The following is a 13,195-nucleotide window of genomic DNA, read 5'->3' as shown; positions in this document are numbered from 1 at the left end:
TATAAACTTTTAAAAAATTTGAATTATTAGGATCATTCACCTATATTGTCGTGTTCTCTGGTAAAGATTAATTAATAACTAATTTTACAATTATATGTTTTCTTTACGTACACATGAAACCCAAACTCCAGCATATTTACATAAACTCCAACATTTAAACTATAGGAACAATCAGTACACATTTCCCATGACAATGGATTATGGATTTTTATGAGCTATCATCACATTGGTGAAGCCTAACCTTTCAATGTTCAATTATAATCGATCATTGGAACATCAGTATTATCATGCAGTAGGAAGGAAGGAAGAAAATGTTTTATTTAATGATGCACTCAACACATTTTATTTATGGTTATATGGCGTGAGACATATGGTTAAGGACCACACAGATATTGAGAGAGGAAACCCGCTTTCGCCACTTCATGGACTACTCTTTTCGATTAGCAGCAAGGGATCTTTTATATGCATCATCCCACAGACAGGATAGTACATACCACAGCCTTTGTTACACCAGATGTGGAGCACTGGCTGGAACGAGAAATAGCCCAATGGGTCCACCGACGGGGATCGATCCTAGACCGAAAAGCACAACATATAATTTAATATAAACCATGAGAAAATATGCGCCAGACCCATCAGGCATAAAATAAAAATTACAGTACCTCCCGCTTCCCCGTGATCAATTTTGGAACAATAGAATAGAATCGATGTTTAATGACGAAAAAAATATTGGCTATTGGGTGTCAAACTATGGTAAATCCAAAACATTAAGTGATGAATCATATTAATATAAAAATTCATCAGTTAAATAAAAAAAGTGTAAAGAACTGTGCAAAAAAAGACAAATATCACAGATGGGTAATATTAAAATTTAGAATAAAATTCAGTATCATGTGGATGCTTTTTAGATAAAGCCGAGCTCAATAACATCCTGTATTTGCAGCCTGCTGGCTTCACGTTGGAGATCAACAACACGAACAACTCGACGGTCATGGTCGGAGTGCGCGTTCTCGTGGGCAGTCAGAGTGCCGAGCGGACTCCGTCATACCTGGAGGTGTTCGGACGCACCATACAAGTAAACCTGTCGAGAGGGCGCTGGTTTGACCTGCCGTTCACCAGGGAGGAGTCACTCACAACGGACAAGAAGTTCAATCTGTTCAGTAAGTCAGCCAGTTATAATAACTGATTTGTGATGTATTGAATCTATATGCAGTCTTTAAATTCTTTTTTTAAGGGTAAATTAAAGCTGCAGTCTTGTCTTTCAATAGTTTCTTTAATTTATGAATAAACAACACAGATACATGAGTTACTACAGTTTTAACATGTGTGTTGTCATTACAGACTGTTAAATTAGGTCTTCTACCTATTTTGGTTTTAGGACATTTACAAGTAAGGAGCTCAGAACATTCTTACAGGTTTTTTTAAAGACTAATAATATATTTGTGACTTAGATTGGTGGTAGAGATAAATATTTTTATGTGATTTAGATTGGAGGTGAAGATAAATATTTTTCTGGTTTGTTATCTTGCAGTTGGTGCCAGCATTGATCCAAATGGAGTGACTATGCTGGATTCTGTGAAAATATATGTGAAAACAAAGGAAGCGTTTGGTTGGCCAGAAGAGACTGATGAGTTCCCAGAAGCCTCGGCTCCCAAAGCGGCAGTTCCTGTCCCAGCACTGACATCATCAACAGACAGTGATACCTTGCCATCAGCCCCATTACCAATGACATCAGCCGACAAGTGAGATACTTTCTCATTAAAATAGTGTCAGTCTTTTATTTAAAGCTTATGTCCATTTAGTTGTTTGAAAACATGTAATAATCTACATATTCTGTGTGCTTTTAACATTAATTACCATAATGTCTTTCTTATTTTTTGTCCAAGTTACTTAGTTAATTATAGTTTTCTTTTGGTTTTATTTGAAGTTTACTTTATTAATATTGATGTTTCCATTCTGTTATGCTATAAAATGTAATTAACACATTTGAACTGGTGATCAAACAAATAACAAAATATTTTATTACACACCTATTCAGTCTTACTATTGTGATAAAGACATTTTCAAACTGCATGATAATTTTATCTTGGACCAGACCTTTTTTTATGGGGAATTCTTTTTTTATTTTTACTGAAAGGAGTATTGATCCTCCATTAAAGAAAGAATAGTTATGTCATATATTTTGATAATAAATTAAAAACTGTTTTTGTTAAAATAAAAGAAGATATGTGCTCTTGTGGTATATATTTTTATGCAAAATAAAAGTTGTGTAATTAATAGGAAATGAAAGCTAAGTATGTGAAGTTCTGTATATGTATGACATCTAATCCTGAATGCACACAGTATATATAATAGTGATAGGTTTCCTGTTTAATTTACTGATGCAACTTGAAACATTATTTTTGAAAGAAATCAGACAAAATATGCTTGTTTCAAATGTTTCATTGTAATAATTGTTTCTTTCTCAAGATTGTTGAGCAGTGCTTTGGAGGTGCTGGATGGAGCCTTTGGAGCAATTTCTTCAGATGAGAAAGTGAGTACCAATATTGTAGGGTATAAATGATGCCTAAAACCAACTAGAACTGCGAGCTACTCTCGGCATACTAAGTTTAAAAATAACATGCAGCTCCCCTTTTACCTTTCGGTGAACCGCTCAAATATGTGCCAAAATTCCTTACAAAATTTGCGCCATATTTCTCTTTTGACGTAATCCTATTCAAAATTCCACAGCACCAAAATTGCCCCTGCCTGCTACCGACCCCGGTCGGGCTGCTAGTGCTCCCTTGCACTTGCCAGTGTGGGTGGTCCCCTCTCCCACCCACCCATACCCTTTTCCAGTCTGGACAGAGGAGCAGACCAGGCCAGCACCTATGCTCATGACAGGCGTGCGCTACAACAGCTTGTTCTTAATGTGCACATAAAACCCTATGACCTGACCTGACCTACTAGAACTGTCAACTGACCAAACAATTACAAAATGTTTGCTTAGCTGACAGCTGTCGTGTGCAGGTGATTTTGCGGAGGTTTTTTTATACGTCATGTGGTTTTGAGAAAAATATCTACTCTGTTTGATATTTTGGCCTTTCGTGTGCCTAAGATTGATTACCCTTGGTGGACCTTTCAGGGTTTTTGATAGAAAATGGAATCCTTTAAGATTATACATGTCAAAGCTTTTTTTAGGATTATAAATATGACTAATAAATTTATCTTTTTAAAACGCTTTTCTAAATTGGTGTTATTACTGAAGTATTTGCAATATTAATTGACAGTTTTAACTGGTATTTTAATGTGATTAGGATACTCAGTTAGACTTAATAAAACCGTAACTGTTGCAGTTTGATTGTCATATATATATATATTTGAGGCTGTCAAATTAACTTTATTTCATAGAATACTTACCAATATTTTACTCTGGTGATTCAGCATATTATGCATGCACCAAATTCTGTCGCTTGTCGTTTCAGGATCCGAAAAGAGAAAAAGCTCTGGATCTGGCAACAAGTCTGCTCAATCTGCCGACACCACCCACCGTCCAGCAGCACACCAAGTCTCTGCTGGCTTCGCTGTTTGACAGCAAACTATCATACCATAACCACAAGGTTATTATTCCTTACACCTTGTAAATAGGCTTAATGGACTTAATTTTTTGTTCCACTACAAAAAACATTTTATTCAGTATTGCATCACGATTTGCTATATTAGTTTTAGAGATCGCTTCACAATTTTAAAACATTAAACATAAGTTGCTAATCAATAACTGACTAAAAATACCGCTACTAAAGATTTTCAAAACAAAATGTTCCCAGCAGTAAGATGTTTCTGACTAGCAGACTTTTTAATTATTAAAATTACTTATTAAATGCATTTACTTTAGTCTGTTAAATGTTTTGTTGTGTGGGGCATATCTTCCTTATCAATTCATATAGGATCATCAAACCTTGTTTTGCTGTGGTGTTATTAATGATATAAACTTTCATTGTGTCTAGGTATCCAGTTCCAGTCACACGACTACCTCTTCTTCCTTTCCCCTTCGCTCTTAAGCATTCATGTAACAAGGAATGTTTTCTACAACATATTGGTTTTTTTCAGGATCAAGCTCAGCTTGTTCATGTGATGCAGAGTCTGTCGAAGGAAGGCAAAGAAATGGATGTCGAGGCATTCCAGAGGCTGGTTGTTACGGCCCGGTCCGTGGCCATCTCCCGCCCTATGAACCTGGTCAAGTTCGCTGAGACGGGAGGAAAGAAGGAAGATGGTATGTATTAGGACAATCCATGATGAGATTGGAAAATTCTGTGTTTAAAAAAGTTTTTTGGCAAATATAATCAGTAACTGATCCAGATTTATCTGAAAATAAAGGTGAAGATAGGAGAGGCGGGGCTATTTCTGGCACTCGCCAAATTCACAAATTACAAATTTTAAAATAAGTTAGCAAATTTTATTTTCATTTGGTGAAATAATTTTGTGTAATAATCAATATTTTGTTGGGAAAAAGGGGTTTTGCAGTTTGTTCATTATTTGGCGAAATTTTCTGCTCACCCAGTGCTAGTCTTAAGAGGGGCATAAACTCAAAAGAATATTTTTGTGCCAGAATATGGTTTGGAAAAAAATCGAAATTTGATTATTTAAAAAGAATGAAAGGGAGATGTCATTGCCTTTTTTCCCATGACTGATGTATCAAATGCCATTGTATGTGTTGTACGAAAGTGTATACGAAAGATTCTTTGCTATTGGTGGATATTAAATTTTTTGTTTCTCTCTCTGTCTGTATGTATGTCTGCTTGTCTTTCGCATTGACTGATGTCCCCAGAATGAATAATTTCTTGCCCATGAAAGCATACTTGAACCTCATTTGTAATCATGAAAATAGTATATCATCATTCATATACTCTTCAAAAGAAGAAACGCAAAACCACATTGTCGTAACATTTGGAGAATTGATTTAATTATTGAATGGTGAGTCCGATAATTACCAAATGTTGCAGGATTGTTCACAATTCACTCTAGTCCATTGTGAGTAAGTGATAGGACACACCACCAAGGTCAAGGTCATCTGGAGTCAATACCGGGTGTGGCCTCCGCGTGTGTTGACAACTGCCTGGCACCGCCTGCCCATTGAAGCAACCAGAGTACGGATGACGTCCCGGGGGATGGTGGCCCACTCGGCCTGCAAGGCTGCTGCCAGCTCGGGCAGGGTCTGGGGCTGTGGTTGTCGCTGTCGGAGGCGTCGGTCCAACTCGTCCCATAGATGCTCAATTGGGTTCAAATCCGGTGATATCGATGGCCAAGAAAGGACATTAATGTTGTTGTTCTGTAGGAAAGCCGTTGTGAGACGTGCTGTGTGAGGCCTGGCATTGTCATGTTGGAACACTGCGTTGGCGTTGGCCATAACTGGAACGATGTGTGGCCGGAGGATCTGGTCAATGTAGCCCTGTGCATTCAGGTTGCCCTGCACGTGGACCAGGTCAGTTCTGCCAGTGTGTGAGATGGCTGCCCACACCATGACACTACCCCCGCCGAATCTGTCCACTTCCTGCACACAGTTTGCCGCATAACGTTCACCACGACGCCTATACACGCGACATCTTCCATCATGACGTCGGAGTAGAAATCGGGACTCGTCACTGAACCACACCTGTCTCCATCGCAGTTGATACCATTGTCGATGAATCTGGCACCACTGCAGTCGGAGTCGACGGTGTTGTGGTGTTAAGATGACACCTCGAACTGGACGTCTGGCACGAATTCCTGCCTCACGTAGGCGGTTCCGTACGGTCTGGTCGGATATCCTGCGCAAACCTGGTATTGCTGCGGCTGTGGAGGTGGCAGTAGTCAATCGTTCCCGAAGGTGGCGTACCCGGATGTAGCGGTCCTGCCCGGGGGTAGTGACCCGTGGTCGACCGGATCTAGGGAGGTCACGTGTTGATCCATGTTGCTGGTAACGGTCCCACAGTCTGGAGATGGTGCTTGGGGACACATGGAATGCCCTGGCAACGGCCGTTCTGGATTCGCCTGCGTCTAGTCGGCCAATGGCATTGTTTCTCTGCGGTTCACTGAGACGTGGCATGTCCTGGATTGTCAACTGTCGGCCAGATACAGAGGCCAGGCAAGCGAACACCATGCACTTTTATACTGTCGGTGTTCATGTTGCACGTGCAGACAACGCACGTGCAGTGGTGACATGGTTTGCACGTGGCTGCGTTTTTGCGAATATTCACATTTTGGAACTTTATTGTACAGTAGCTGCGTTTTATCGAATGTAACCGTGGGAATGTGTTTGGGACATACAATGACCTTATATTCACAAAGCATGAACCGGTAGGAAACATAAAATCGGAGTTATAACCCATTTGTACTCTTTTGCGTTTCTTTTTTTGAAGAGTATATATGTTCTCGACTTGCAGTGCTGGAGGTTGTGGATGTGGAGGATGAGAAGGAACACGAGAAACCGAGTGAACCATCACTGGACAGTTTGTCGAGCATCGGCACCAGGGACCACTGCCACTTCACATCTCGGCTGCTGGAGGCATTCTGGAACCTGCACGAATCGAAGCCACCCAACCCCATGCTGGCCCCTGTGTGTCAGCCAGGGTTAGGCCATGTCGACGCAACCGTCGGGGCCATTGTTGAAATCATCCATGCTTTCACCATGTGCAATCCCGAGGCAGTTCCTATGGCAACGGATCACTACGTGAAACTACTGCTGTCATCAGTGAGTGTCTACAGTTATTCAGTTTATTATTGGTTTTTAAAAAAAGGAGAATTTTTATGATTATTTTTCACAATTGAAATTAAAAAATTGATTGCTATGGAAAAGTACATATAAAAGATCCCTTGTTGCTAATGAGAAGAAATAACCTGTGTAAAAACAACATGTTTTTTTTATATTTAAGACATGCTCATGTGTCTCAATGGTAACCAATAACACCTGAAAGTGATTAAAACGTGTTACTGGTATGGGTAAATGAACAGAGTCTGTTGTGATTGTCTTCGTCGCTTTGACAGTTTCTTACTTGTCATAGAGTTTTGTTGTCGTACAGTTCTGTGTCATTTTCATTGCAGGACCCGCTGGTGAGCTTCGCCAGTCGCCAGGCTTTGATCCGCGTTCTGCGTCCTCGTCAAAGGAGGAGGCGAGTGTTCATACCGTCGCCACCTCGGTGCAGTTCTCCTGGTCAGTAAAAGTGGAGAACACTGGCTTTTTTCCCCATTCTAACCAAAGTTAAAGTTTAAAGTTTGCTTTGTTTAACTACACCATTAGAGCACATTGATTTATTAATCATCAGTTTTTCTGACATACAGTCTTAAATTAAAGTTTGTTTTGTTTAACGACACCACTAGAGCGCATTGATTTATTAACCATCGGCTATTGGATGTCAAACATTCGGTAATTTTTGACATATAGTCTTAGAGAGGAAACCTGCTACATTTTTCCATTAGTAGCGAGGGATCTTTTATATGCACCATCCCACAGACATGATAGCACATACCACGACCTTATGTACTGTATACTAGTTATGGTGTATTGGTTAGAGCGAGAAATAGCTAAACAGGCCACCGACAGGGATTGATCATAAACCAACCTGGCATCAGGCTACGTCTTGTATTCTATTCTAACTAGTCCCCCAAAACTGGTACATCAAAGGTCATGGTATGTACTGTCCCATATGTGGATAGTGCATGTAAACGATACAGTGTTGCTTTTGTGTGGTGGCAGCAGCTTTTCCCTCATTCTATAGGTAGCATATACCAAATAACATCCATCTTGATAAAAATTTAAAGTGCACCCAACTTTTGAAAGGTGCTATTAATACTGGTGGTCCTGCCATGGAAATAAATGTGACAATGTGTTTTGTCAGTAAATTTAGTTTTACCAAGGTATGCAATTTTACATCATCCAGTACCGCTGTGCTAAGGGGCTGTCCATAATTTTCAACATTTTCACGAGCGTAAACAAACTGTACGTGTGTGGGGGTGGGGGTGGTGGTGGTGGGGTGTGTGTGTGGGGGTGGGATGGGGGGGTGGGGTGGTGGGTTGGTTTAGGGGCCAGCGTACACTTTTATCATTTGGGGATGTACACTTTTTTTTGGGGGGGGGGTAGGGGGGTGGTCAAAAGTGTACGGTTTGTATGCTCGTGAAAATGTTGAAAATTATGAATGGCCGCTAAGTACCCCTGTGCTTAACACATGTAAAACTAAGTACTACACTTTTGTGCGAAACTTGGGGTATTGTTAAAACATCCTGTCACATCAAAAATAATCCATGGAAGGTTCTACTTGCCAATTAGTACTTGTGGGAGGGGATGTAGTATTCATAATTGTGAATCATATTTTGGTTGATATATTTCAGATAGTATTTTTAGCCACATACATTAACATTGTTGCATATAAATGTTATTAATAAAATATAAGCACATCTGCTTACCAATTAAAATGTTTGTCACATTAATGTTTGTCACATTAATTTCACATTGTACAGTATTAAGCTTGTAGCAAGACAAGTTTATCAGTTTGTATATTGTTGATTACTGTGTTTCAGGTGGAGGAGGTGAAGACGATGATGACGATGACGACGATGGAAAGAGACACAAGGCGCCTGACACACCTCCGAGAGCGGCTCCAGTCTCTAACAATGTGGTTGAGCACCAGAACCTCGAACACGAGGGCGATGAAATCTATGAAGTTGTGGTCAGTATAACCTGTAATGGGAAACAAGCAGGGTTCACGTCTTAAAATAATTTGTTAATGGTGGATTTTATTATTATATTGGTTGCATTAATGCTGAGTGAAATGACTAAGACATTTAAAAGAAATTTAAGCTGTGTGTGAGGATTGATGTGGAAACACTTGTTTGTGGCAGTGTTTTCACACTGTTTGTGGCAGTGTTTTCACACTGTTTGTGGCAGTGTATTTAGTGCCTTGTGCTTTAGTGGTAAAGCCATGACAGTACTGACTTCCATTCATGTAGAATAAGGTTTAATGGATCAGTTGGGAGATGTAAGGCTATTGCACGGACTTTTCTCTCACTAGATATTAACATATAGAATACTAAACGAGCTTGCCTGTCATATCATTTTTAGGAAATGAGTGAACAGTTTTGGTACCGTGACGAGCAAAAGCGAGTCGGATACCAACACTGTTCACAAGTTTCATGAAAATGGTATGACAAGCAAGCTAGTTTAGTATTTTATTTATTACAAACCAACTGTAAACAAACCGCAACGCAGAAGTAAGCAGATGTTGAGACCTACTACACATTATTTTTCTACGAATTGGGTCAGCAAGTGATCTACATCACGCTCACGTCACGCCAGTATTACACTAGTTAGATACTGAGTGATTGTTATGACATGAGCAATATCTTACACTGGTGTGTAATAAAGTTCACAATTAAACACTATGCTAGGCAGACATTCCAAATAGTTGAGATGTGTACCCAGGACTGACTGATAAATAATGGACTTGGTCATTGATAATACAAATTCTGTTGGGGAAATTCTAAACACTACCTTATATAGTAACTATTATAATAATATTTACCTTCTGTAATGTAGGCCAGTGCAGTGTTAACTAATAGGCACCCAAAAGAAAACTTGTTTATTGTCTTAAGTACCGTATTATGCATGACATATCTTGTGCCTGAGAGCTGATATATGAAATAGAATAAAAAGAAGATACTTGGGGGGAAAAGATCCGTTAAAATGTGTTACATTTATGTTTAATTTTAACAGGAAAGTAACGAAGCCATGATCATAGAATCAGGAGAAAGCAGCAGTCATGGAAACCATTTGCCTAGCCTGGATGCTCTGTGGGGAGTGGACCGAAATTTCCCACCAATAGTGGACATACCCCCTGATGCAGATGATGAAACCATGGTCGAACTGGCCATCGCACTGAGCCTACAAGATCAGGTATTCCTCACATTTCTCATCAGTTACGATATTCAAAATCATATGTATTTTAGCATGTATATATGTAACTTAATAGTGTAATGTTAAATTTGTTTTACTGAGAGATTAAAAGTAAAGGAAGAAGAATATATATTTTAATAATTGTGTTTTATGTTTACAGTCCGGTACAAGTGGAAGTTTAAATCTTCAAAGTCTTGGACTTGCCAGACAAGGACAGGTAAAACATTAATTTTATTACTCCACGGTGAGAGGGATCACAGTCTGTTAACATTTCTGTTTGTCACAATATGATGAATGATTAAACAAATGATGTCATTTCGATAAGTGATATTATCTTTATTATGGTTAGCTTTGTGCTTTACCAGAACCACTTGGCAAGAGAAATCGCAATACATATATAAACAATGTAGCACATTGTAATAAATAGAATACTATGGTCATTTGTTTTTGACAGCACATCACTTGCTTTCGCTCATGGTGTATTATTGAAAACACACTCATAGTAATGCAACTGGTCAATCGTGGACATTTGTTTAGTATCCTCTGTATTAATATTATTATATTAATTTCAACAAATTATTTCAACATGTTTTACTTATATATTTGTATCCTCTGTATTAATATTATTATATTAATTTCAACAAATTATTTCAACATGTTTTACTTATATATTTATATATATCTATTGCTTACAGTAATTGTGGTTTAAAAACTTAACTTTAAAAACTGAACATTTCTTAGACATCTTTTAATTTTCTTGTGTTTATTTTATTTTCTAAATCAGATTTTGTTGAAGTTATTCTATAATCTAGTAAATATTCAGTACTGTATATCTTCGCCTATGAGTTGAATTTGTTTCACCCAAAAATTATTTTATAACTTGGGGGGTCGACTTATAAGAGGGTAAAAAGATTTCACCCAAAAATATTACCGTTTTGGGGATTATTTTACAAGTTTTATTGTTTAAGTATGCCCTGTATTTATACTCAAATATGTTAATTTGACACATTTATTTGATATAACCTTTTTTTTTGTTGGCATTAGAACGGTTTTGGTTATGCAAAAAGGCGTGCGATCTCACTCACATGCCAAGAGAACAGTCCACTTAGTTAAAATAACAGTCATCACTAATAGCAAAAATATAAACAATACTAACTACCTGTTGCCTGAGTTTATTTTGAAATCTGGTCACTGGCATTAATGGTTGTTCAAACAATGTTTTGTCGGTGATTAACTTCATGAATATTACTGAGCTTTCCCTTAAAACAGCTTAGACTGATCTCTGCAGTTCACTAGAGCAGTAGGGACATACATCATTTGGTACCAAAACCAATGTACTTTCCAGAGTTATCCTCCTTACATGTATTAATATGGCGGCAAAACGTGATTAACTGATACTTTCAGTTTTATCGTAGTGATCTGTTGTCAGTGTTTATAAATAAAGTTGTTGTCTGTGCACAAAACCATGCTGTACAGTGCCATACGGTAACAGTCAAACAGCTTTCACTATCTACTAAGGGAATATTTCGTTTTGATGCTATGTAGTTTGATTGCGATGTACAAAACGTCAAAACCGAAGTTTGTAAAATAATTTTCTTTTGTTCAAATATTGTACATTATTGTTCTCATGTGCTGAAAATAAGAAATACTTCAATATTTATAAGTTGTTTTTCATGGGTCGACTTATAAACGGGTCAATAAAAAAATAAGTTTTCAGAGCTTGAAATTAGGGACTCGACTTATAGTCGAGATCGACTTACAGGAGAAGATATACGGTAAATGGTATTCATCAGGTTTTTCTTGTCTTGTTTAATAGTTCATGTCTTAGTTCTGATGTATTTACTATTAGTAAATTTGTTAACCTCATAAGTTTCTGTCAATATCTTGTGTTGTATGGCTTTACAGAGTACATCTTCGATTGAGGAAGGCCCATTGTCGGATACGACAGCATCGGCACCAGGCAGTGATGATGAAGTTGGCAGTAATGCTGCCACAGAGGGCTCAACACTGCGGACATCTCCAGCGGAGCAAGGCGGGAGTGAGCGAGGTTCGGAAAGTGGAGGCAGTGCTGTCGATTCTATTTCAGGTATTATTCTATTTCAGCATGATCACAATACAATTAAAATCATAGTAGTGCCTATGTAATTTTCCTCATTAATATGTTTATTTTATTGTGTATGTGATTTTACTTATTAAAATGTTTGATTTCATTGTGTGTTTTTCTCATTAAAACATTTGATTTCAGTGTGTGTGTGTGTGTGTGATTTTCTCATTAAATGTTATTTGATTTCAGTATGTGTGTGATTTCGTCATTAAAATGTTATTTGATTTTAGTGTATGTGATTTCCACGTTAAACTGTTGATTTCAGTGTGTATGTGATTCCTCATTTAAATGTTATTTGATTTCAGTGTGTATGTGATTTCCTCATTAAAATGTTATTTGATTTCAGTGTGTATGTGATTTTCTCATTAAATGTTATTTGGTTTCATTGAGTGTGTGATTTCCTCATTAAATGTTATTTGATTTCAGTGAGTGGTCGTAGCAGTGCGTATGGTTACTCTGTGCAAGAGGGTGGCACGGCGGGTGCGCGCAGTGAGACGAGCAGTGTGGGGGGGCCAAGCGGCTCCATGCACCACGAGGTCGACCACGAGGTCCTTCAGTCGGACGCAGACTACGAGGCTCTCTGTCGACTGCATCACCTTCGACTACAGCTTCTTGAGAGACTGCTACAGTTCCTGCCAGAGATCAGGAACATAGGCGGAGTCAGGGCCATACCATTCATGCAGGTACTAAGACGGTTATCTTTTCACCAGTGGTTTACGACTTTAACTTCATTTCTCTGGTTATGTTCAGTCCTGCATAGGCATTGGAAGTCAAGTGGGTAGGGGGGGACACTCTAAAATAATAGATTCTCCCAGTTGAAAGTTTAATTAATATATACCTACTTCCCCCAATAAAAGTTGCTGGCATCTTCTTATGTCTGTATTACAGTTATGCACTCCATCTTGGGCATATGCATCAGTCGTTTGGGGTGACCAAGATTGTTGGTTAATGGATAGTGAGTAGTGAGAGGTTGGTGGCCATTGAGCCATTAAAACACATTCTTTTGAGGGTGAGATGGTACAGGAATACAAACTCAGTACCTACCAGGCTTAAGCCACAGCCATTTCGAGAGAGTATTTTTATTATAACATTGTTTTTTCTTTTTTTTTCTTTAAGAAGTGTTAAAATATCTCAAAGCGACCAACCGTCCGCCCGTCCATCGATCCATGTATCCAATTTATTTGGTG

The 13,195-nt window shown here is 38.5% G+C and overlaps 1 protein-coding gene across 1 annotated transcript in view; it reads left to right on the top strand.

Moving 5' to 3' along the window:
- The window catches only part of LOC121383591 (E3 ubiquitin-protein ligase UBR4-like), a 129,182-nt gene that overhangs the window by 59,676 nt on the left and 56,311 nt on the right, over positions 1-13,195 (top strand). The window contains exons 55-66 of the mRNA XM_041513681.1: positions 944-1,160; positions 1,532-1,742; positions 2,470-2,533; positions 3,465-3,599; positions 4,090-4,252; positions 6,402-6,709; positions 7,060-7,168; positions 8,533-8,681; positions 9,725-9,904; positions 10,065-10,121; positions 11,810-11,990; positions 12,435-12,691. Of these exons, the coding sequence (XP_041369615.1) occupies positions 944-1,160; positions 1,532-1,742; positions 2,470-2,533; positions 3,465-3,599; positions 4,090-4,252; positions 6,402-6,709; positions 7,060-7,168; positions 8,533-8,681; positions 9,725-9,904; positions 10,065-10,121; positions 11,810-11,990; positions 12,435-12,691 (2,031 nt within the window). The remainder of the gene's footprint in view (positions 1-943; positions 1,161-1,531; positions 1,743-2,469; positions 2,534-3,464; positions 3,600-4,089; positions 4,253-6,401; positions 6,710-7,059; positions 7,169-8,532; positions 8,682-9,724; positions 9,905-10,064; positions 10,122-11,809; positions 11,991-12,434; positions 12,692-13,195) is intronic.

The sequence above is a fragment of the Gigantopelta aegis genome, chromosome 10, assembly GCF_016097555.1.
Source record: "Gigantopelta aegis isolate Gae_Host chromosome 10, Gae_host_genome, whole genome shotgun sequence".
Taxonomy (NCBI): Eukaryota; Metazoa; Mollusca; class Gastropoda; order Neomphalida; family Peltospiridae; genus Gigantopelta; species Gigantopelta aegis.
Note: the sequence above shows the minus strand (reverse complement) of the source record. Positions and strands in the feature narration are given on the sequence as shown.